The sequence below is a fragment of the Schistocerca serialis genome, chromosome 5, assembly GCF_023864345.2.
Source record: "Schistocerca serialis cubense isolate TAMUIC-IGC-003099 chromosome 5, iqSchSeri2.2, whole genome shotgun sequence".
Lineage (NCBI taxonomy): Eukaryota > Metazoa > Arthropoda > Insecta > Orthoptera > Acrididae > Schistocerca > Schistocerca serialis.
This window is the reverse complement of record NC_064642.1, coordinates 397,461,846-397,487,525: the sequence shown is the minus strand read 5'-3', so window position 1 is coordinate 397,487,525 and position 25,680 is coordinate 397,461,846. Positions and strand designations below refer to the sequence as shown.

The 25,680-nt window shown below is 40.7% G+C and overlaps 1 protein-coding gene across 2 annotated transcripts in view; it reads left to right on the top strand.

Annotated features, from left to right (window-relative positions):
* LOC126481010 (UDP-glucose 6-dehydrogenase) overlaps nucleotides 1–25,680 on the top strand; it is a 94,189-nt gene that overhangs the window by 30,700 nt on the left and 37,809 nt on the right. For both annotated transcript variants that reach the window (XM_050104465.1, XM_050104466.1), the window contains exon 4: nucleotides 10,294–10,458. In XM_050104465.1, the coding sequence (XP_049960422.1) occupies nucleotides 10,294–10,458 (165 nt within the window). The remainder of the gene's footprint in view (nucleotides 1–10,293; nucleotides 10,459–25,680) is intronic.

Sequence of the window (25,680 nt, the reverse complement as noted above, 5' to 3'; positions counted from 1 at the left end):
ACATACAAACAGACTACCAAAAATGAAAAAATTACTTGAATGTTGCATTAATGAGGCTTGAATGTACAAAAAACATAACAAGGAGAATAAACTAACATTAAAATATGCTCTGCAGAGTTCTCACTTTTGCCTGAGACTGCAGTCTCTTGAAATATAATTAAATTTATCTACTGGAAATGAGTATACTGTACTCCCATAGTCACAAAACTCCACAGATTTAAACCCAGTTGAGAATCGGAGGACCACGATAATCAGGCTGTTTGCAACATAGATCCTCGTCCAAGAAACCTAGCACAGCTGGCCATGGAACTGGAATGTGCTTGGCTCTGCATCCCTGTTGGTGTCTTCCTGTATGTCTCGTAACAGTCTGTGCTGCAGAAGGTGGTTATTCATGCTTCTGAAAAGTGGTCACATTAACGTTACTGGACAGTGTATTAATGTTGTGGAGAAAATGGGAGCTTCTATTTCTCCAGGAATGCCAAAAGTGGTCCACTGTGATACATGCCGCAAGATCATGGAAGCACCAAGATTGAGATTTAGCATATCCAAGAAAGAACCAAAAGCAGTAAAGGAGCTATAAAAATAACGCTACACAGAGTGTTAGGAGACAGCTTCTGTCGCTGCAGCATCACATCAGAGCATGGTGTTTCATTTGTGAGTTGTACGAGATCTGACAGGGTGCGACTTACTTTAATTTACTGTGAGGGGTTGCTGGTCCCTCATTGGGCTCCTCCCCAGGTGGCGGATAGGGGACTGCTCACCAGATATGGTGGGTACCGTGGAAATAAAATACCTGGGGTGGACCAAAACCAGTGAAGAGGATGTCAACGGCTCAGATGCTGGAAGAGAATGTTTTTTTATAGCATTCCAACAGTAGAAGAGGCGGAAGGCATCTCTACGGGGCAGGCAGAGCTCGGAGCCTGGGAAAGGCAATCTGCCCAGGAAATGGTAATCCAAAATATTACTCAGCAAGCTTGGAAGCTGTGAGGTGGCAGATTGTTCATAGTCTTAATAAACCAGCTGCAGCAATGACTTTGCTATCTGAACTAAAAACATGCAAGACAGATAGTGTAGCTCTACAGGAAGTTAGGTGACTTGGAGAAGGGACACACACGGAGGATAATTGTGTCATTTTTTATGGGGGAGGTGAAAAACATCATGAATTTGGTACTGGTTTTGCTGTTAAGAACAGGATTATTAATCGGGTTAAGGAATTCCATCCCATTAACAAAAGAATGTCTTACATAACAATCAAACACCAGTGGTACGATATAACATTCATAAATGTCCATGCACTGACTGAAGATTCAATTGAGAATGAGAAAGATGAGTACTATGAAGAATTGGAGAGAGTAGTCGAAAGTATTCCAACAAGAAATATGAGAATTATCTTAGGGGACTTTAATGGAAAAATAGGTAAAGAGGATCTGGTCATTCCCACAATAGGAAAACATAGCGAGCACTCGACCACAAACAAAAATGGATTAAAAATGATCAACTTTGCACTGTCAAAGAATATGAGAATTTGCTCGACAATGTTCCCTCAAAAAGATATACACACAAAGGTACATGGTGCTCTCCAGATGGCAAAACAGTAAATCAGATTGACCCTGTTATGACAGATCAACGTTTCACTTCATTTATAAGAGATGTCAGGACATATAGAGGAGTTGAAATTAGCTGGGATCATTTCCTAGTGGTAGGAAAGATGAAAATCAAGATGATTTGGAATCAACAACCAAAAGCCACACCAAAACCAAATTTAGACATCGAATGACTGAAGGAACTGTTTGTTACAGAAGCCTATGTGATTGAAATAAATAACCGATTTACAGCATTGCAAGAAGCTGTGGAGGAAAATAGTGTCGAGAAGGCTTGGGAAAGAATAAAGACTGCAGTAACAGATGCAGCAGAAAAAACACTGGGCAAGAAAAAGAAAACGAAGAAACAGAAATGGTTTAAGGAAAAGTGTTACAGAGCAGTTGAAAGGAGGAAAGAAGCCAGGATGCTATGGCTGCATAATAAGGAGAGTGAGGACAGGAGGGAGATGTTCAACGTGGTTAAAAGAGAAACAGCAAGAGTTCTGCAAACAGAGAAAAGGAAATATATAACTGGAGTCCTAGAATCTATAGAAGTGGAAAGCAGGAATGGAAACTCAAAGAAGTTGTTTCAGTATACAAAGGAAAGTAAGAGAGGTTATCAAAGTGAAAACCTATTCATAAAAGATAAAAATTAAAATATGCTAATGCAGTTGGAAGGTATCTTAGAAAGATGGAAAGAGTATTTCTCAGAAATGTTAAATTGCATTGATCCGCACATAACCTTCAATTATGCAATGTCTGAGAGTGACAGCATTAATAATGACGAATGTAGAATCACAGAACAGGAAGTGATCGGCTCCATTCACGAGCTCAAAAACAACAAGGCAGCAGGCAAGGACCAGATTTCAGCAGAGATGTTAAAAGAGGGCAGAAGCAAACTACACAAAGAAATTTATAACCTTATCGCAATGATCTGGAAAACTGAAACGCTACCTGAAGATTGGAAAACTGCAATAATTTGTCCTATACACAAGAAAGGAAACAGAGTGGAATGTGGAAATTAGAGGAATCAGTTTGCTGAACATAACACACAAAATCCTGTCAATGACCATTCTGGAAAACTTAAACCTTACGTGGAAAACGTTATTCAAGATTACCAGGCTGGATTTCGAACAAACCGATAATTTGTTTACTATATGACAGATCTTTGAGAAATACTGGGAACTTAACAAAAACATCCACTGTCTCTTCATTGACTTCCAGCGAGCCTACGACAGCATCCACAGAAGTAGCCTCTACAACACATTACAAGAATTTAGTATACCCAGTAAAATCATTAGGATGATACAACTGTGCATGGATGGCTCCCAGGCAGCAGTGAAGTTCAGAGGATCCATATCCTCCACCTTTCCAATGAAAACAGGCTTACGACAGGGAAACACTCTTTCATGTGTCCTCTTCAACCTTGCATTAGAGAAAGTGGTTCGGGAGAGTAATTTACATGTATGCAATGGTCTCCGATTCAAACACAGTGAGGTAAAACTCCTGGCTTATGCAGATGAGATAGTGTTGCTGAGTGAAACTGAAGAAGAACTGAAAGATATGTACAGATCTCTCAGGCAGAGTGCCAGCAAAATCGGGCTTTTGATTAACCAAGAGAAAACCGAATATATGGAAATAGGTCAAGTCATAAACTCAAATCCTTACTTTGAAATTGACCAACATTCTAAATTCAGAAAAGTTCTCCAGTTTAAATACCTTGGATCACGTTTCAACAGTAAAAATTTCATAACAATGGATATAAATGAAAGAATAGCCTCAGGGTCAAGATGTCTGTACTCACTAATCAGCCCACTCAAAAGTAAAGCTTTGTCAATCACCACAAAGATGAAGATATACAACACTATTATCTGCCCCGTAGTACTGTACGGTTCAGAAAGCTGGACGCTTACAAAGAATGAAAGAGAGAAACTGAATGTTTTTGAAAGAAAAGTAATGAGAAAAATCTGGGAACCTGTGTTGGAGAATGGCGTATGGAGAATTTGAAAGAACAATGAAATTCATCAGTTAATGAATCAATCCATTATCATCCAGAAATTAAAAAGTTGCAGTGGGCTGGACATGAGGCCAGAATGGAAAGCAACAGAATCACCAAGAAAGCATTTGAAGGAACTCTCCAGGCAACAAGACCATTGGGCCGACCTCATACAAGGTGGAAAGATGACGTAGAGGAGAACATCGCAGCATTAGGAATTTTCGCAGAGTGGAGAGAGGCTGCGAGAGATAGGAGGTGGTGGAAGCAGATCGTTGATGCAGCGCGTGGTCTACAGGGCCTGTGATCGCTGAGAAGAGAGAGAGTGTGTGCATTTTAGTGTAAAATATTAAATTCCTTGTATGTTTGTGTGTCAAGTAGCCACAGTTCTGCACTTTAATAATTGTCTAGTGTATAGATCCACCATCTTTGATATGGATAGGGACTGCGATTGATGTGTTCAGATGCAAGTAGAGTTGGTGACCCTTCACTCACACCTCCAGGTGGTGCTGACATTGGTTACGCAGCTTGAGGCTATTGTCTGTGGGGTATCACTGTGGAGGCTTAATGTGAGGATCCAAGGGATGTTTAGTATATCCCACGTGTCCCCCAGTCACTCCACCACTGTGATCACCCCATTTACTGCTCACATTGAGGGTGACTCCCCCCACCTGTGGTTGAATGGCAGATTGTTTTGTGGTGTGGCAGGCAGCAAAAGACTTTCTGGGAGACTGGTTGCAAGGTCTCTGTGGTTCGACTGACAAACAGGTTTCAAATGCTGTCTACAGCTAATGCAGTTGTGTGCCCTGTTTCAGAGGAAACCTCTCAGCCTGCAAGGTCTGGGCATTTACAGGAGGTGGGATTACTGGTGGTTGAGAGCTCCAAAGTTAGATTGGTAATTGGCTCCCTTAGGGGTATGGCTACCAAGCAACAGTAGTAGTCCAGTGTGTATACTACAGGCGGGGGGTCATCCCAAAAATGGAACAGGTCCTTCCAGATGAGCAATTGCAGATGGTAGCTCATGTTGGAAAAACAGTATGTGTCACTTTGGATTATGGGAGATTCTCTCTGGTTTTGGTTGGTTATCTGAATTGGTAAAGAGTGCCAGTCTTGCATGTGAGATGAAGGTATAGTTCATCATCTCTGGCATCATTGAAAGGACTGATTGCAGATCTTTGATACAAAGCCAATTGGAGAGTGTAAACCAGAGACTCGTAGCATTCTGCGGCTGTGTAGGCTGCAGACTCCTCAACTTGTGCCATAGAATAGTGTGGTTTTGGATTCCACTTAATAGGTCAGGGGTCCACTACACACAGGAGGAGGCTACACAGATAACGGGGGTTGTGCGGAATGGATTGTGCTGTTTTTTAAGTTAGAGTATCTCAGGAAAGTACAGAAAGGGCTTCAGTCTTGAAGGATGCTGGACAAACACAGGACGAGAGTACACATAGCAAAAGTCCATATTGTATTGCTAAATTGTCATAGTTGAGTTGCGAAAGAGCCAGGATCCAAATGCTAACAGAAAACATAGTTCAAATCATTACAGTTACCTAAATCTGGCTGAAGTCAGAGGTAAGTTCAGCTGAAATATTTGCAAGGAATCTGGGATACTCCGAAAGCATAAATTAAATACAGTTGGTGGTTGCATGTTTGTTGCTGTTAGTAGTAGTTTACCTTGTAGCAAAATTGAAGTAGAAGGTTCCTGTGAGTATGAGTAGAGGTTATATTTGTCAATCTGAATCAATTAATAATTTGTTCCTGACTTACCCAGCCAGTAGGAAGGGGATCAACAGTTTAATGTGGACTCTGAAGCACTGTGAAACTTTTCACATTAGCTGATAATTTTCTAGAGATGAAAGAAGCAATAAGTAACAGAAAAATATGTTAAGATTGATTTGGAATTGAGTATCGCACCTTTGGATTTGTCTTATACCTGCCCACTGAGCTGCACCTCTTGATACTATGTTTTCACAACATTGAATGTGAACGGCCTGTACCACCCATCTGTACAATTGGCTTTTTCTTCCATATAAATAACTTGGAACAGTTCTGTCAAACAGTGGAAAATCCACAATGGAATGTAACAACATAATGAAAAGGATGGTTGCTACTCACCATATAGAGGAGATGCTGAGTTGCAGATAGGTACAACAAAGAGACTGTCGGGTAGTAAGTTTTGGCCAACCAGACCTTCATCAGAAAAGTACTCTCTCTCTCTCTCTCTCTCTCTCTCTCTCTCTCTCTCTCTCTCTCTCTCTCCCTCTCTCCTCTCTAAGTGCTACTTGTGGGAGCATACAGGCACGAGATCAAGAGAGGGTCAGGCAGGTAGGTGCTGTTGGAAGTTTAAATGGAGGGTGGGGGTGGGTGGGGGGGGGGGGGGGGGGGAGTGCAAAAAAAGAGAAATGAAAAGATTGAAAGTGTGTTGATGGAATAGAGGGCTGTATAGTGCTGAAATGGGAACAGGAAAGGGGCTGACATGTAAAGACAATGACCAATGAAGGTAGAGTCCAGGAGGATTATGGAAATTAGGATATATGGCAGGAAGAATTCCCACCTGCACAATTTAGAGAAGCTGGTGTTGGTGGGAAGGATCTATATGGCACAGGCTATGAAGCTGTCACTGAAATGAAGACAGTCATTTCAGGCACCATGGTCAGCAACTGGGTGGTCCACCTGTTTGTCAGTGACTATTCATGCGGACAGACAGCGTGTTAGTTGTCAGGTCCACGTAAAATGCAGCAAAGTGATTGCAGCTTAGGTTGTAGGTAACATGACTGGTTTCACAGGTAGCCCTGCCTTTGATGGGATAGGTGATGCTTGTGGCTGGACTGGAGTAGGTGCTGGTGGGAGGGTGTTCAGGATAGGTCTTGCATCTAGGTCTATTACAGGGATATAAGCCATGAGGCAAAGGTTTGGGAGCAGGGCTTCTGTAGAGATGGATGAGGATAATGTGTAGGTTTGGTGGGCAGCAGAATACTACTGTGGGAGGGATGGGAAGGATAGTGGATAGGACATTCCTTATTTCAGAGCATGAATGAGGAATGTCTATCCACTATCCTTTCCACCCCTCCCACTGTGGTACTCTGTCTCCCCTAGAACCTATACAATGTCCTTATACATCACTACATAACTCCTGCTCCCAACCCCTTGCCTCATGGTCGTACCCCTGTAGTAGACCTAGATGCAAGACCTGTCCCCTACATCCTCCGATCACCATCTACTCCAGTTGTCACAAGCATCACAGAGCCTATCAAAGGCGAGGCTACCTGCAAAACCAGTCATGTGATCTGCAAGCTAAGCTGGAACCACTGTGCTGCATTCTACGTGGACATGACAATCGACAAGCTGTCTGTCGGCATACAAACTGTGGTCAAGAAACAGGTGGACCATCTCGTTATTGAGCAAGCACCTCCCCCCCCCCCCCCCCCAACATTTCATTCTTCATTTCAATGACTGGATCCTTCGCATCAACACCAGCTCTTCTGAATTGTGCAGGTGCACAACATATCCTGTGTTCCCGTAACCCTCCTGGCCTAAACCTTCATCAGTCATTGTCCTTGCCCATCTAACCCCTTCCTTGTTCCCATTCCAGCACTACACAGCCTTCTATTCCACCAACGTTCAGTTAGTCTTTTTACTTCTCTCCTTTCCTGCTACCTCCCTCCTCCCCTCCGCTGTCTAACCTCACATCTGCACCTGGCTGCCATACCCTTTCTCCATCTTGTACCTGTACACTCCCACAAGTAGCACTTACTGTTCCCCACCCATAACCTGCTATGTCCCGCCTCCCTGCCCCAGCCTCCTCCTTACCCCCGCCACCTGGTTGTCCCTCCCATCATGCACTGCTGTTCACAGTCTGGCTTCAACAGCCAGAAACTCCTGTTTTGTGTGTGTGTGTGTGTGTGTGTGTGTGTGTTTTGTGTATTTTTGACGAAGGTCTTATCGACCAAAAGCTCACTTTTGACAGTCTTTTTGTTGTGCCTATGTATGACTCAGTATCTCTACTATATAGTGAGTAGCAACTATCCTTTTCATGATATTGTTGGAATAGTTCCATGAAATATTTAATTATCTATATTCTGTAATGTAGCCAATCTTATTTTGTCTTCAGTCCGAAGACTAGTTTAATGCAGCTCTAGATACTACTATAATCTGTGCAAGCCTGTTCAGTTCCAAATCACTACTGCAACTTACATCCTTCTGAATCTGCTTACTGTTTTCATCTCTGTCTCCCTCTTCAATTTTTACTGACCACACTTCCCTCCAGTACTAAATTGGTGATCCCTTGATGTCTCAGAATGGGTCTTGTCAACTGATCCCTTCTTCTAGTCAGGTTGTGGTGCAAATTTCTTTTCAGCCCAGTTCGTATCTCCTCACCGGTTATGTGGTCTACCCTTCCAATCTTCACCATTCTTCTATCGCACCACATTTGAAATGCTGCTATTCTCTTCTTATCATCCATGTTCCACTTCCATAAAGGGCTAAACTACCTACAAATACTTTAAGAAAATACTTACTAACACTTAAATCTTTAATCGATGTTAACACATTTCTTTTCTTCGGAAGGGCTTTTCTTGCATTGCCACTCTACATTTTATTCTCTCTGTGCATCAGCCATCATCAGCTATTTTGCTGCCCAAATAACAAAATGCATCTACTACTTTAAACGTCTTGTTTCCTAATCTAATTCCCTCAGCACCATCTGATTTAGTTAGACTGCATTCCATTATCCTCATTCTGCTTTTGTTGATGGTCATCTTGTATCCTCCGTTCAAGACACTGTCCACTCAGTTTAACTGCTCTTTAAAGTTCTTTACTGTCTATCAGAATTACAGTGTCATTGCCAAACCACCTCAAAAGTTTTTATTTCTGTTCCCAGAACTTTAATTTTTACTCCAAAATTTTTATTTTGTTTCTGTTACTGCTTACTCAGTGTACAGATTAAAGGAGGGTGGCGATAGGCTACAGTCCTGTTGCACTCCTTTCTTTTTCATGCCCTTCAACTCTTTTTTAACTGCCATCTGGTTACTGTACCAGTTGAAAATAGCCTCTCACTCCCTGTATTTTACTGTTTAAAAGGGCAACAAATGTAAAAAAGATAAATCAGAGTTTCAATCTTGTAAAAATAAACTGATACAATGCCACTGATCAGTGGAATAAAATAAACTGCAGTCAGATACCTGTATGGTGTCCACCTTCATTTTTTTAAAAATGTAATTGAAGCAAAGATACTGACCTTAAGGAGATTAAGAGAAATAAATTTAAATAAACGATTGATACTACTATTCTAGTATTGCTTTATATGTAAGTAAATGCTTTTTCTTATTCGTTGATTGTGACCAAGGGATCACAGGTAGCACCTACAAGATGCATGGAGTTGCATCATCACAAGTTTTGAAATAAACTAGTAACACGGAAAAAGTATTCTTTTGCCACTATTCAGTTCAGTTTTACATACTGTATTGTTACTGTTAAATCTGTGAGATTGTCAAGGGGTTCGTACAAAATACTGTTGGCCTGAGATTTATGTAGATCCAGAGCAGGAGAACCAAGCTATCAAGAAAGTCAAACAATTGTACATATGGCCATAATTATTCTTTTTTTCCACATTTGGTCTCATTCAGTTTCTGTTCGTCACTTAAGTTATATATTTGTTTAAATCTGCTTTCAATAATGTTTTGCTTCAGTACCAATGCTCTAAAATTGTTATTAAACCATAATAAACTGTCCCGTGACTTAATATCTTGGGTGGAGACTACTTATTAATGGTGCACTATTGCCAGTTATCCTTTTCATTTTAGTACAGCTGCTGCAGCCAACTTCATCAATGGCCTGTCTTATATGCCCCCACTGCCTACAACCCCAATTGCCACTGTCTGTAAACAGACCCCCCCTTCCCTCCATGCTTCCATATTCTTTTCTCCCTTCACACCACTTACCTTCTGATGTGATGGGCACTGTAGTTATAAGACTTTTTTATGACCATAAACAACCCACCACTAATGTCATCTAGCTTATCTTTCAGAAAATAATACATTTACAATTAGATTTACTCCTATTTATTTCTGGTTCCATCCAGTTAGCCTATTAGTTTTATATGGACATAATGGCTATCGATAAATTAGAGTAAATGTAAAACATATACCATGTAAAATATCAAAATCTCATTGCTTTACTTTTATCCACGTTTGTGCTTCATATTACTGCATCAGTTGAAGTTGTAATCATGTTCTCACACCTGACCAGGGAAGTGTACCTCTTATTTTTCACAGTAGTTTTCTTTACACTGCCGCTCCGCTGGCAGAAACCTTGAGCAGTGTCATTTCAAGGAACAATGGTGTGGGATTTTAGAATTTGTCTCGTGGTGAATGAAATCAGAGAAGTCAGTTATGTGAGTTCATACTTTATGATTGGCATGTGAGAGACTCATAATTAGTATGAGTTTTATGTAAATATTTGTATTTTGTGAACATTTAATGTTCTGCTGTCAGGATTTATATTGCCATATATTAAGTATTGTGAGTTATTAAGAAGAGACAGATATTATTGGATTTATTTCTAGATGTCAGTGAAGCAAGTGTATGTAACACTTACTGCCAAACTTTGCAACTGCTACCAATTTACTTAGGATGATATATCAATTAACCTGAACCAAAACCCATATTCATATGCTTAGTAAGGGACTAATTTGCCTGGATTTCATGCATTATCATTTTACAGGGTCGAGCTGCAGATTTGAAGTATGTGGAGAGTGCTGCCAGAATGATTGCAGATATGGCCACAGGTGACAAGATAGTTGTTGAAAAGAGCACTGTACCTGTTAGGGCAGCAGAAAGTATACTCAACATCCTGAGAGCAAATAAAAAGCCAGGTGTATCGTATCAGGTATGGATGTTTACCTCACCATTATAGATATGGTAACTGATTACAAAATATGCTTAAGTTAATGTAAGTAGAAGGCTGATGACATATCCAGAAGATTATGAACTAGCATAGGAAATGAATTTCTGCATGTGTTTTCGGTCTTCCTGTAGGTATAGGGAACCAATGTTACTTGTTTGCTGTTTTGGGAAGAACATGTAACATGTTTCAGTAGTAGTAAGATGTAACATAGTCTGTGTTCTTTATTGGTTGGTTGCCTGCTGTAATTCTATTTTACACAAGCAGTGCATCATATCTGCTATGTTTGCCTTAACTGATAAAGTACTGAAGTTGTTGTTGGTGTGGTCTCAGTCTTAAGATTGGTTTGATGCAGCTCTCCATGCTACTCTATTCTGTGCAAACCTCTTCATCTACACTCTTGTGAATCTGCTTACTGTATTCATCTCTTCATCTCCCTCTACAGTTTTTACCTCCCACACTTCTCTCCAGTACTTAAACTAGTGAACCCATGATGTCTCGGAATGTGTCCTGCCACCCGACCCCACTCTTCTAGTAAAGTTGTGCCACAAATTTCTTGTCTCGCCAATTCTGTTAAGTACCTCTTCATCAATTACGCGATCTACCCATCTGATCTGCAGCATTCTTCTAAAGCATCACATTTCAAAAGCTTCTATTCTCCTGTTGTCTAAACTGTTCACCATCCATGTTTCACTTCCATACATGGCTACACTCCGCAAAATACTTTCAAAAAAGATTACCTAACACGTAAATGTATATTCAATGACGACAAATGTCTTTTCTTCAGAAACGCATTTCTTGCCATTGCCGGTCTTCACTTTATGTCCTCTCTGCTTCAGCTAGTGTCAGTTATTTTGCTTCCCAAACAGCAAAATGTGCCTCCTATGTTAAGTGCCTTGTTTCCTAATCTAATTCCCTCAGAATCACTTGAGTTAAGTAGACTAAATAACATTATCGCTGTTTTGCTTGTGGTTTTCATCATATAGCCTCCTTTCAAGACAGTGTTCATCCCATTCAACTGCTCTTCCACGTCTTTTGCTGTCTGTGACAGAATTACAGGGTCATCAGCAAACCTCAAAGTTTTTATTTCTTCTCTCTTTTCCTTAATTTCTATTCCAAGTTTTTCTTTGGTTTCCTTTACTGCTTGGTCAATGTACAGACTGAATAATATTGGGGATAGGCCAGACCCTTGTTGCACTTCCTTCTCAACATCTGCTTCCCTTTATACCCCTTGACTCTTACAGCTGCCATGTGGTTTCTGTACAAGTTGTGAATACCCTTTCTCTCCCTGTATTTTATCCCTGCTGCCTTCAGAATTTCAAAGACATATTCCAATGAAGAGTGTCAAAAGCTTTCTCCAAGTCTACAAAAACTATAAATATAGGTTTGCCTTTCCATAACTTATCTTCCAAGATAAGTCATAGGTTCAGTGTTGCCTTGCATGTGCCTTCATTTCTCCAGAATCCAAACTGATCTTCACTGAGGTCAGGATCTACCAGTCTTTCCATTCTTTGATAAATAATTCGTACTAGTATTTTTCAACCATTCTAAGTAAACTGGTAGTTCAGTAATTTTCACATTTCTCAGCAATTGCTTTCTTCAGAGTTGGAATTATTACATTCGTCTTGAAGTCTGAGGGAATTTCGTCTGTCTTATACATCTTGTTGATTATGTGGAAGAGTTTTGTGATGGTTGGTTCTCCCAAGAGTATTAGTAATTGTGACAGAATGTTGTCTACTCGTGGGACCTAGTTTATACTTTGATATTTCAGCACTGTGTCAAATTCTTTTTGCAATGTCACTTCTTTCATTTCATCTTCATCTATATCCTCTTCTGTTTCTATAATATTGGCTTTATATTCATCTCCCTTGTATAGACTGTCTTTATCACCTTTCAGCTTTCCCTTCTTTGCCTAGGACTGGTTTTCCATCTGAGCTTTTGATATTCATACAGCTATTTCTCTTTTCTCCAAAGCCCACTTCAATTTCTCCTGTAGGCAGTATCTATTTTCTCCTTGTGTTCTATGCTTCCGCATCCTTACATTTGTTCTCTAGCCGTTCCTCATTAGCTACTTTGCATTTCCTATCAGTATAATCACTTAGGCATTTCTAATCCTTTTTGTCTTCTTTATTTGCTGCACTTTTATAGTTTCTCTTTTCATCAATTAAATTCATGATCTCCTGTGTTATCCAAGGATTTCTGCTAGGCCTTGTCTTTTTACCTACTCGATCTTCTGCTACCTTCACTATTTCGTCTCCCAAGGCTACCCATTCATCTTCCACTGTATTGCTTTCTCCTGTTCTAATCAACTGTTGCCTAATGCTCCATGTCCTTAATTTCCTACCTTAATGCAATTTCTTCAGTTTAATCTATAGTTCATAACCAGTAAGTTGTGCTCAGAGTCCACACCTGCCCTGGAAATGTATTACAATTTAAAACCTGGTTATGAAATATCTGTCTTGCCATAATATAATCAGTCTGAAATGTTCCAGTGTCTCCAGGTCCCTTCCATGTATACAGCTTTCTTTCACAATTCTACATCTACATGGATACTCTGCAAATTACATTTAAGTGCCTGGCAGACGGTTTATTGAACCACCTTTACAATTCTGTATTATTCTAATCTCGTATAGTGCGCGGAAAGAATGCAACACATATATATTTCCATACGAGCTCTGCTTTCCCTTATTTTGTCCGCAGCTCGTGGTCGTGCGGTAGCGTTCTCGCTTCCCGCGCCCGGGTTCCCAGGTTTGATTCCTGGCGGGGTCAGGGATTTTCTCTGCCTCGTGATGACTCTGTGTTGTGTGCTGTCCTTAGGTTAGTTAGGTTTAAGTAGTTCTAAGTTCTAGGGGACTGATGAACATAGATGTTAAGTCTCATAGTGCTCAGAGCCATTTGAACCATTTTTTCCCTTATTTTATCACGTTGATCATTCCTCCCTGTGTAGGTCGGTGTCAACAAAATATTTTCGCATTTGGAGGAGAAAGTTGGTGATTGGAATTGCGTGAGAAGATTCCGTTGCAACGAAAAACGCCTTTCTTTTAATGATTTCCAGCCCAAATCCTGTATAATTTCTGTGACACTCTCTCCCATAATACAGAACTTGCTGCCTTTCTTTGAACTTTTTTGATGTACTCCGTCAGTCCTATCTGGTAAGGATCCCACACCACACAGCAGTATTCTAAAAGAGGACAGACAAGCATAGTGTAGGCAGTCTCCTTAGTAGGTCTGTTACATTTTCTAAGTGTCCTGCCAATAAAACATAGTCTTTGATTAGCCTTCCCCCACAACATTTTCTGTGTGTTCCTTCCAATTTAAGTTGTTCATAATTGTAATACCTAGGTATTTAGTTGAATGTATGGCTTTTAGATTAGACTGATTTATCATGTAACCGAAGTTTGAGTTCCTTTTAGCACTTGTGGATGACTTCACACTTGTCATTATTTCGGGTCAACTGCCACTTTTTGCACCATACAGATATCTTTTCTAAATTGTTTTGCAGTTTGTGTTTTGATCTTCTAATGACTTTATTAGTCGATAAACGACAGCGTCATCTGCAAACAACTAAAGACGGCTGCTTAGATTGTCTCCCAAATCGTTTAGGTAGATAAGGAACAGCAAAGGGACTATAACACTACCTTGGGGAACGCCAGAAATCACTTCCGTTTTACTCGATGACTTTCCATCAATTACTACGAACTGTGACCTCTCGGACAGGAAATCACAAATCCAGTCACATAACTGATACAATATTCCATAAGCACGCAATTTCACTATGAGCCACTTGTGTGGTACAGTGTCAAAATCCTTCCGGAAATCCAGAAATACGGAATTGATCTGAAATCCCTTGTCAATAGCACACACACTTCATGTCAATAAAGAGCTAGTTGTGTTTCACAGGAATGATGTTTTCTAAACCCATGTTGACTGTATGTCATTAGACCATTTTCTTCGAGGTAATTCATAATGTTCAGACACAATGTATGTTCAAGAAATCTGCTGCATATCGACGTTAATGATACAGGCATGTAATTTAGTGGATTACTCCTACTACCTTTCTTGAATATTGGTGTGACCTGTACAATTTCCCAGTCTTTGGGTATGGATCTTTCGTTAAGCAAACTGTTGTATATGATTGTTAAGTATGGAGTTAATGCATCATCATACTCCGAAAGGAATCTAATTGGTATACAGTCTGGACCGGAAGACTTGCTTTTAGTAAGTGATTTAAGTTGCTTCACTACTCCAAGAATATTTACTTCTACGTTACTCATGTTGGCAGCTGTTCTCAATTCAAATTCTGGAATATTTACTTTGTCTTCTTTTGTGAAGGCATTTCGGAAGGCTGTGTTTAGTAACTCTGCTTTGGCAGCACTGTCTTCGACAGTATCTCCATTGTTATCGCGTAGAGAAGGCATTGATTGCTACTTCAAATGTGACCAGAATCTCTTTGGATTTTCTGCCAGGTTTCGAGACAAAGTTTCATTGTGGAAACTGTTATAAGCGTCTCGCATTGTAGTCCACACTGAATTTTGAGCTTCTGTAAAAGATCGCTGATCTTGGGGATTTTGCATCTGTTTAAATTTGAGACGTTTGTTTAGTTGTTTCTGCAACAGTGTTCTAACCCGTTTAGTGTTCCAAGGAGGTTCAGCTCCGTTGTTTGTTAATTTATTTGGTATAAATGTCTCAATTGCTGCCGATACTATTTCTTTGGATTTAAGCCACATCTGGTTTACACTTATATTATTAATTTGGAATGAGTGGAGATTGTCTCTCAGGAAGGCGTCAAGCAAATTTTTATCTGCTTTTTTGAATATGTATATTTTTCACTTATTTTTCGAGGATTTGGGGATTACAATATTCAATCTCGCTACAACAACCCTGTGTTCACTAATCCCTATATCGGTTTTGATACTGGTTATTAACTCAGGATTATTTGTTATTAAGAGGTCAAGTGTTTTTTCACAACCGTTTACTATTCTTGTGGGCTCATGAATTAACTGCTCAAAATAATTTTCAGAGAATGTGTTTAGCACAGACTCGGATGGTATTTTATGCATATCTCCAGAATTAAACATGTATTTTCGCCAACATATCAAGGGTAAATTAAAGTCACCACCAACTATTATCGTATGAGTCGGGTACATGTTTGAAACCAAACTGAATTTTTCTTTGAACCTTTCAACAACTGTATCATCTGAATTGGGAGGTTGATAAAAGGATCCAATTATTATTTTATTCTCGTTGCCAACAGTGACCTCTGCCCACACTAACTCACAGGAAGTAATTACTTCAATTTCGCGACAAGTAAAACTACTTCTGACAGCAACAAACACGCCACCACCAACTGTGTTTAACCTATCCTTTTGGAACACCGTTAGGTTCTTCACAAAAATTTCAGCTGAGCTTACATCCGGCTTTAGCCAGCTTTCAGTGCCTGTAACAATTTGAGCATCAGTGCTCTCTATTAGCGCTTGGAGCTCTGGTACTTTCCCAACACAGCTACATCAATTTACAACTGTTATACCAATGGTTTGTGTATCTATGTTCTTCCTGTGTTCAGCCTGCACCCTTTGTGACTGAAGCCCTTCTTGTGTTTTCCCGAGACCCTCTAACCTAAAAAACCACTCAGTCCATGCCACACAGGCCCTGCTACCCGTGTAGCTGCCTCCTGCATGTAAGGACACCTGACCCATTCAGCGGAACCCAAAACCCAACTACCCTTTGGCACAAATCGAGGAATCTGCAGCCTACATGGTCGCAGAACCGTCTGAGCCTCTGATTCAGACCCTCCACTCGGCTCTGTAACAGAGGTCCACAATCGTTCCTGTCGACTACACTGCAAATGGTCAGCTCTGCTTTCATCTTGCAAGCAAGACTGGCAGCATTTACCACTTCTGTTAGCCAATCGAAACCAGAGAGAATCTCTTCTGATCCAAAGTGACACACATCGTTGGTACCAACGTGTGCAACCACCTGCAGTTGGCTGCAGCCTGTGCTCTTCATGGCATCCGGGAGGACCCTTTCCACATCTGGAATGACTCCACCCAGTATGCACATGGAGTGCACAGTGGTTTTCTTACCCTCCTTGTCAGCCAAGTCCCTAAGGGGCCCCATAACGTGCCTAATGTTGGAACTTCCAACTACCAATAATCCCACCCTCTGTGATTGCCCGGATCTTGCAGGGTGAGTGGTTTTATCTCAACATACATTTCTTCAGTCTTCTCATCTTTGGAGCTAGTTGACACTGTACTATTGTGGTGTGGTGATAATTTATTCACTATGCTGTACTTAGCAACTTACCCACATTCCTGTCTTCTTATTCATTATAAAACCTGTGCCTGCATTGTCCCTATTTAATTTTGTATTTATAGCCCTTTACTCACATGACCAGAGTCTTTTCCCTCCTCCTCCTCCCACCAAACTTCAACCTATTAATTTCCCTTGTTAAATTTTCTAACCTATCTGCCTGATTAAGGAATCTAAAATTCCATGCTGCAGTCCATAGAGTGCCAATTTTGTTTCGAATGACATCCTCCCAAGGAATCCCTGCCCATAGGTCCAAATGAGAGACTAGTTTACTCCTAGAATATTTTACCCATCATCATTTAACCATACAGTAGAGCTGCACACCCTTAAAAAAAAAAATTACAGCTGCCGGCCGAAGTGGCTGCGCGGTTCTGGCGCTGCAGTCTGGAACCGTGAGACCGCTACGGTCGCAGGTTCGAATCCTGCCTCGGGCATGGATGTGTGTGATGTCCTTAGGTTAGTTAGGTTTAACTAGTTCTAAGTTCTAGGGGACTAATGACCTCAGCAGTTGAGTCCCATAGTGCTCAGAGCCATTTGAACCATTTTGAAAATTACAGCTGTAGTTTCCCCTTGCTTTCAATCATTGCAGTACCACTGCAGCAAGGCAGTTTTGGTTGATGCTATAAGGCCAGATCAGTCACTCATCCAAACTGTTGCCCCTGCTGCAATTACTGAAACAGCTGCTTCCCCTCTGTAGAAACCACCTGTTTGTCTGAACTCTGAACAAGTACCCCTCCAATGCTGTTGCACCTACAGTATGGCTATCTGTAACACTGAGGCACGCAGGCCACCCCACTAGTGGCATGGTCCGTGGTTTATGGGTACACCAGTATTAATTGCAAAAGTTAGGCAGTTTGTAGCAAATGTGACAAAAGCAGCATATAACCTGGAACACCACATCATTGCTATTTTTCTGCATAAAGTGCAGTGGGAATTTTGAAGTCTGGAGTTAAAAGTCCTCAGCATTCATTGATAAAAATAAAATCAACACAGTGAATCCCCCTACACTGAAGTGAAAAATCTGTATCGTGCTCTAAAACTGTCATTGTTCACACCACCATTTGTCGCTTAGACTAAAAAGTTAGTAGGATTAAGTAACTGTTTTACACAAATCTAAGTGGAAGCTGTGACTGCCACATCAGTATGTAGAAGCTAGAAAGTCTATCTCTTACAGCCAATTTGGTAATTTCAAATCCAGAATATAAAACAGAAACATCAGACTGCACTGGTGTGGTTCTGTTTTACATAACAGATGATACTTTGTCTGCAGAGTCTATAGAATACGAATTATCCCTAAGAGAAACTTTTGAGCTCTCATCCAAACCTCCAACTGCAATAAGCACATCAGCCCACCAGAATCTGAAAAACAGATAAAAACTTCTCTGTTAAAATGGCTGTTATACTGAGGTTCAACAGTGGTGGGCTGGGGATCCTAAAATGTACCTTTCATCTGTGCCTCAGAACTTCAGTGGCATTGCTTGAAGTTCCAAGGCCAGAATCCATGCGGCTCTGAGATGTGCAGTACGCAAAACAAAATATACGACACACACTTTTATTGGCAGATCTGGATTAATCTTCTAACCTGTTACACTATTAAATCAATCTGCATAAGAGTCGCCAGCCTCACTTGGACACATGAGACACAGTTACAATTGTAACTACTTCTGTACCACCAATAAATGGCCTGTAAAAATGCAACTACTCTCAAAATGATTCTGCCATGCAACCACTGGACTACAAAATGTACAGGTGCTGGACAAAAATATGGGAACACTGTGAGAAATGTATGCTTGAACATAAATGCAGATACTAGCCAACCCTGCAGGTTTCACTTTTGTATTTGATCATGAATGGCATCTTGGCGATGTTGTCAATATGTTGCAAGTGTCAGTCAGGATCTGAACTGTGTTCTGTGAAATTGTGAGTGCTTGATGTCAAAGTTAAGTGAATTTGATCATGGCCAGATTATTGGTGCTCGTAGGGTGGGTGTATCCATGACCAAGGTAGCCAAAGTATTTAGTGTTTCAAGAACAACCATATCAGAGATTTATGCCATACATGTGGAAAGTGGAAAAACATCATCCACTAAGTAACAACACAGAAGAAAGGGTTTGTTGAATTATCATGACACAGTCTTTGAAGAGGATTGTCATCAAATATAAGAGGACAACAGCTGCAGAAGTCACTGCAGAACTGAATGTCACACTCACGAATCCTTTCAGCATCAAAACAACATGAGTGCTCCATAAGCTGGGAATTGCAGGGTGAGTTGGAATTCCAAATCTACGTCAATTATTGCAACTGCTCATAACAGCAGAACATGGTGCCAGAGACACAAAATGTGGACTATGGAACAATGAAGGAAGTCGTTTAACCGGATGAGTCTTGTTGAATGCTGTTTCCAGATTCTGGCCAAGTTTACATTGTAAGAGTAAAACATGAAAAGAGTTCAGTGATGATTTGGGCAGCCATATCATGATATTCAATGGGCTCAAGGTTATTCTGTGACGTTGCATTAGTGCAGGGATTGTGTGACCATTTTGGCCAATGAGGTCCTCCCGTGGCACAATGTTTATTCCCCAGTGGTGATCTGTGTTCCAATACAACAGGGTCCATGTTCACACAGCTTGCACTGTTCAGTACTGGTTTTGTGACCATGAGTATGAATTGCCACATCTCCCCTAGCCACCACAGTAATACCAATATAATTGAGCCGTTGTGGTATGCTCTGGGAAGAAAGGTGACTGATTGATATCCATCTGCGTCATTACCCAAACTTGCCTCTATTTTGCAGGAAGAGTGATATAAGATTCCTTTGAAAACCATACATGGTCTGTATTTATTCATTTCGAGGTGACTGGATGTGATTTTGGGTGCCATTGGGTTTTGTAATGGATCTGGGAGATGTTATTTTTTTACCGTATTTGTCGATACTGAATTGAAAATGTTTTCTTATATTTTTGTCAGAATTTATTATAATTTGTCTTATTATATGTTAATTTACTTCTGTTTTTGAGAGTAAAAGCATATTGATTACTATTAGAAAATGTAGCGAAGAATAGCAAAGAAACTGATTGTGTAAAATATCTTTGACGTTGGAGTAGTCTTTGACTATAGTCAGTCCGAGTCGGAAGCTAACTCTTGGTGTGTGTTGATGGAAGAACAATGTGAAGGTCGCCGTCATAAATAATTTTGAATTATGTTAACTATTATTTTTGTATTAACTAAAAAGAAGAATCTACATTTGAAGAAACTGTATTTGAAACACCAAAATGAGAGAAACACGTTGAACCACGTCATTTTCTGCAGCCGACAACGATGCATTGTGGAATCATACTTAGACAACTGAAGCCAAGACTTATATTTGCTTGCAAACGTCTAATGGAAAAGGTACTGTCACGAAATATGGCAAATTTAAGTTTATAAAAAAAATAGTGACCATATTTTCAACTTGTGTAATAGCCGGGATGCCATATTTCAGTTTCTAGACCATATTGGGTATGGGAACAGGTGTTTTTGGTGTTTCCGTGTTTTTGTCCAGCCTCTGTAATTAACAAGGATGTTGCAAAATAATTTGATCAGGCAGAAGATGATGATCTGGCCAATTGGATGTGTGGCCACGTCTGAAGAGTGAGGTCTGCAGAATGCTAAGAGACCATCCTGGTGTGGGAGAGTTGACTTGGGGACTCCAGAAGAGACACATCTAAGCGAGATTCAGTAGGAGAGGCCACAGAAGTTCCTGGAGTAGAAACATCGATTACGGCATTCATGAGACTTGGCTTCCGTGCAGCACTGTTGCCAACAGCAGACACCAGCTGTGGCCTATGCCGAAAATACACTCTGCCCACCACATACGCATCACCACAGGGAGATACAACCAACTGACTCCAGCAGCTATTCAGCTGCATTGCCAGCAGTTTGATTGTACTTGCCCTACAGCACTCCCATCAAAGTCTGCCTGTCAGTTCGGTTTGTCTTTTGGCAACCATGAATAAATCCTGGTATCAGCCTTGAGAATTGTGTATTGTTAACTAGCTGTTTTGCTTCCTGTCTCTTTCCCCTCAACTTGCCACTTCGTCTCAAAGGTAACTAATCCTCACTACCATTGTGGTGGTATTTAAAACAAAGCTGAAGTGTGCTTGAACATAATGCAGATGCTAGCCCATGCCTGCAGTTTGCGCTGTAGTAGTTGACCAAGAATGGCACGTGCGCAATGTCCTCAATAAGTTAAAAGTGCCAGTTGTCTTCAGAACAATGTTCTGCGTAGTTATGAGTGTTTTATTTTGGAGTTAAGAGAATTTGAATGTGGACAAATTATTGATGCTCTTACAGTTGGTGCTTCCATAACCAAGGTAGCCAAAGTGTTCAATGTTTCAAGAGGCACTGTTTCATACCACATACAGGGAAAGTGAAAAAACATCATCTGCTAAGTCACAACACGGGTGAAAGTATGTGTTGAGTGTTTGTGATAAACAGTCATCGAAGAGAATTATTATGAAAACTAAGAGGATGACAGCTGCGTAAGTCCCTGCAGTACTGTTGTACTCATGAACCCTTCTCAGCACAAAAACAAGAAGAAGCGTGCTCCGTAAGTACGGAATTGCAGGGAAGCTCCCAAAATCACTATTCAGCGATTCAAATACCTGTAACAGGAAAACATGGTGCTAAAACCATAGAACATGGTCTGGGACTGTGCATCATTGAGCAAAAGTCATTTGATTAGAGGCGTCTTGTTGCACAATGTTGACAACTTCTGATCAAGTTTACGTTCTAAGAGGAGTGAAACATGGTGGGCGTTTGGTAATGATGTGGGCAGCCATTTCATAGTATTCCGTGGATGCCATGTTTACTCTGCAAGGTTGCATTACTGCCAACGATTATATGATCGAAACTTCCTGGCAGATTAAAACTGTGTGCCCGACCGAGACTCGAACTCAGGACCTTTGCTCAGATGGTAGAGCACTTGCCCGCGAAAGGCAAAGGTCCCGAGTTCGAGTCTCGGTCGGGCACACAGTTTTAATCTGCCAGGAAGTTTCATATCAGCGCACACTCCGCTGCAGAGTGAAAATCTCATTCTGGGATTATATGATCATTTTGACTGATCAAGTCCATTCTGAGGTACAGTGTTTTGTTCTTCATTGGTGATGCTGTGTTCCAAGATGACAGGTCACCTGTTCATACAACTTTCACTGTGTAGGAATTGTTTTGTGAGTGCGAGGATGAATTGTTGCATCTCCCCCGGCCACCAATCACCAGATTTCAATGTTATTGAGCTTTTGTGGTCTATTTTTCAGAGAAACATGCGTGATGGCTATCCACCTCCATCTTTGTTGCATGACCTTGCCCCATTTTGCAGGAAGAATGGAATAAGATTACCTTGAAAACCATACAGGTGCTGTTTTTATCCATTTTGAGATCCCTGGAAGCAGTTTTCAGTGACAGTGGTTCTCCTGCACCATATTAGGCATGGTAAGAGGTTCTGACTTTGATATTTTTGTCCGCCCCCTGTACACTGCTGACAGTTGATACACTACCCCCAGCTGGCTTCTTGCAACTTCTGCCAATAATCTCCATTAAAAACGAAACAAGATAACAGTTCAAAGCCAGCAGGATTAAAGGTCACACCAAACAACCATACCTCAAGTTTCCGTGAAAACAAAAATAATTTGTTGACATCAATTAAACTTAGCAAAGTCTGTCTTGTTTACTAAACGCCTCAGTCGATGTAGCTACTTAGCTCTAAAACTTAATTTGAGGTCTCACCCTATTGAGCACATGCTCAGTCACTAAACAGTAACATTTGCAAAGAAAACAGACAATTCTTATGCGAATTCGACATCTGTGAACAGGAATGCACTTTTGGATTCATGTAGGCATTATTTGAATAATGGCTTTGTTGTTCACTAAGGTTCAGTTACTGACTCCATAAATGCATGTGCTCTACCAACTGAGCTACCCAGGCATGACTCACATCCTTTCTTGCAAGTTTTGCAGGAGAGCTTCTGTGAAGTCTGAAAGGTAGGAATGAGGTACTGGCAGAATTAAAGCCATGAGGATGGGTTGTGAGGTGTGCTTGGCTAGGTTAGTCGGTAGAGCACATGCTCACAAATTGCAAAGGTGCCAAGTTCGAGTCTTAATCTGACACACAGTCATTGAGAAATGCAGTTGGAAACACCACCTCCAGCCCTGTGGGCCCATGACTTGTCAGCCATCTTCTCAGTTTCACAAGCCCCAAACCACTGCACAAAATTATTTAAAATTCAAGCCTTTCTCTCTGCCAGCTTCAGGAGCCAAATTCAGGCCTTTCAGTTGGCCATTTCCTGCTCCCACCAAAAGCACTACCCTTCAGAGCCCTGTTTTCTGCCAGAACGTTTCAGAAGGAAATCACTGCCACCATTGGAAAGTCACAAGCTCTTAAGTTAATCTAATAGATTGCAATCGCAATTCATATTGAAGGATTACAGAAAGACCAACTCATAATCTCCAAAACAGCTTGAAGAAAAGGGTTCACCTCCCAGATACTGGAAACTGCCTATGTCACACTCAATAGCCAAGGACACAACCCCTAACACAGCCAGGAAATAGTTTACAGCCCGTGTGAAGGAATTAACATGTAGAAGATTCATTGTAAAGAGACTGACGCCCCATTCGAGGATTATAGTCTCCACATAAAGGATGGAGGGAGGGCTATAGGCACATTGCCACCTTAATAAATTATGAATACCATGTCTCATTTCTTTCCTTTGAGAACAGCTACATTCTTGTGTCAATATTTAGCCTTTACCTGCCTTGTAATGATCTAGCAATTGATCCTCTGCACAATCTTATCACACGGTTGCTTGCATGTTCCTACTCTGTGAGCAGTTTCACACACATCATGCGCTGTGAGCTTCACTGCCGCCTGCACCTGGGTTCAAGCTATTGAGAACTTTGTGGTGATTGAAAACCTGTCATTTTAGCAGTGCTACAGATTAATTCTGCCATTGATCTATGCTTAAGGTCTCCAACTCTCTCACAGCCTGCTCAGTGGAAGGTGAGTGATAATCTGCACTTCAGTGACCACTTTCCAATCTGGATACATCTACCAGACAGAGCACAGCACCCAAAAGTAAGCTTTACAAATGGGGGCTCAGCAACCCAAACTGTGCATTGTAGAGCCAACTGGTTGTGCCTGAATGTAGATAGAAGGCCCAGAAATGAATCGATCATATAACCAAACAGTTCACCACAATATTAATTCGCCCTTCACAGGTCATCCTCAAGAGCCACCTGTTCCTCAATGAAATGATGAATGCCACTCTACAATCGGGCAGACTGGTGGTTCTGCAGAGCTCCAAGGGCATGTCATCTGGTGAGAATCTTGCAGCCTTTAGGACAGAAACGGCAAAACGGGTACCTATAATTAAAGAGAAAGAAACAAGACCATGGCTTCAGTTTCTGATCTTCTTCACCCATTTAATTAAACAAGCAGATATGTGCATAGCTATTCAGAGACTTTAGGTAGAAATTCGGAGACTTGAGACTTTCAGAGGGAGATATGAGTTGCCCTCCTAATTCTCTAATAAAGGACAAGAGCTTCTTTTTCTTCAAAAACATCACCACCACTGCAAGTCAGGCTCTGGCTTTCTTTTGTTACAGTGTGATAATGAGAAGTGATGTTGGGACTTCTGTTATACCAGTGATGAACAGTACCTTCTCTTTGAGGAAGCAGCGGGGACACAGCTCCATGTCATTAAAAATTCTTTACTTCCTATAAGCTGCATTATTTTATTTTATTTACACGTCAAGTTCCATAGCACCAAATTGAGGAGCAGATCTCCAAGGTCATGGGACATGTCAGTACATAATTACAACATAAAAGTAATGACATAAAAATGAAATGTTTATGAACCCGAAAAAGTCAAGCCATAATTTTAAGTAAACACAACCAACAATACAACAAGAATCAGCTTAATTTTTCAAGGAATTGCTCGATAGAATAGAAGCAGCCATGAGGAAACTCTTCAGTTTTGATTTGAAAGCGTGTGGATTACTGCTGAGATTTTTGAATTTGAGCAGTAGCTTACTGAAAATGGATGCAGCAGTATACTGTACACCTTTCTGCACAAGAGTTAAGGAAGTCCAATCCAGATACAGGTTTGATTTCTGCCAAGTATTAACTGAGGGAAAGCTGCTTATTCATGGGAATAAGCTAATATTGTTAACAATAAATTACAGTACGGAATACACACACACACACACACACACACACACACACACACACACACACACACACACATTGAGAGGCTAATGTCAAAATACCCAGACTCATAAACAGGAGTGGACAAGAGGTTCGTGAACTTACACCACTTATTGCCCGAACCGCCCATTTCTGAGCCAAAAATATCCTTTTAGAATGGGAAGAGTTACCCTAAAATATAATACCATAAGCGAATGAAAATAAGCAAAGTAGTCTAATTTTCTTGTCAAACAGTCACTCATTTCATATACCATTCAAATAGTAAAAATGGCAGTCTTAAGTCTTTGAACAAGATCCTGAACTTGGGCTTTCCACGACAGTTTACTGTCTATCTGAACCCCTAGAAATTTGAACTGTTAAGTTTCACTAATCATATTCCCATTCTGTGAAATTAAAACGTCAGGTTTTCTTGAATTGTGTGTTAGAAACTGTAAAAACTGAGTCTTACTGTGATTTGGCATTAATTTATTTTCTACAAGCCATGAACTTAAGTCATGAACTGCACTATTTGAAACTGGACCAATGTTGCACACAACATCCTTTACTACCAGGCTAGTGTCATCAGCAGACGGAAATATTTTAGAGTTACCTGTAATACTAGAGGGCATATCATTTATATAAATAAGGAGCAGGAGTGACCCCAACACTGGTCCCTAGGG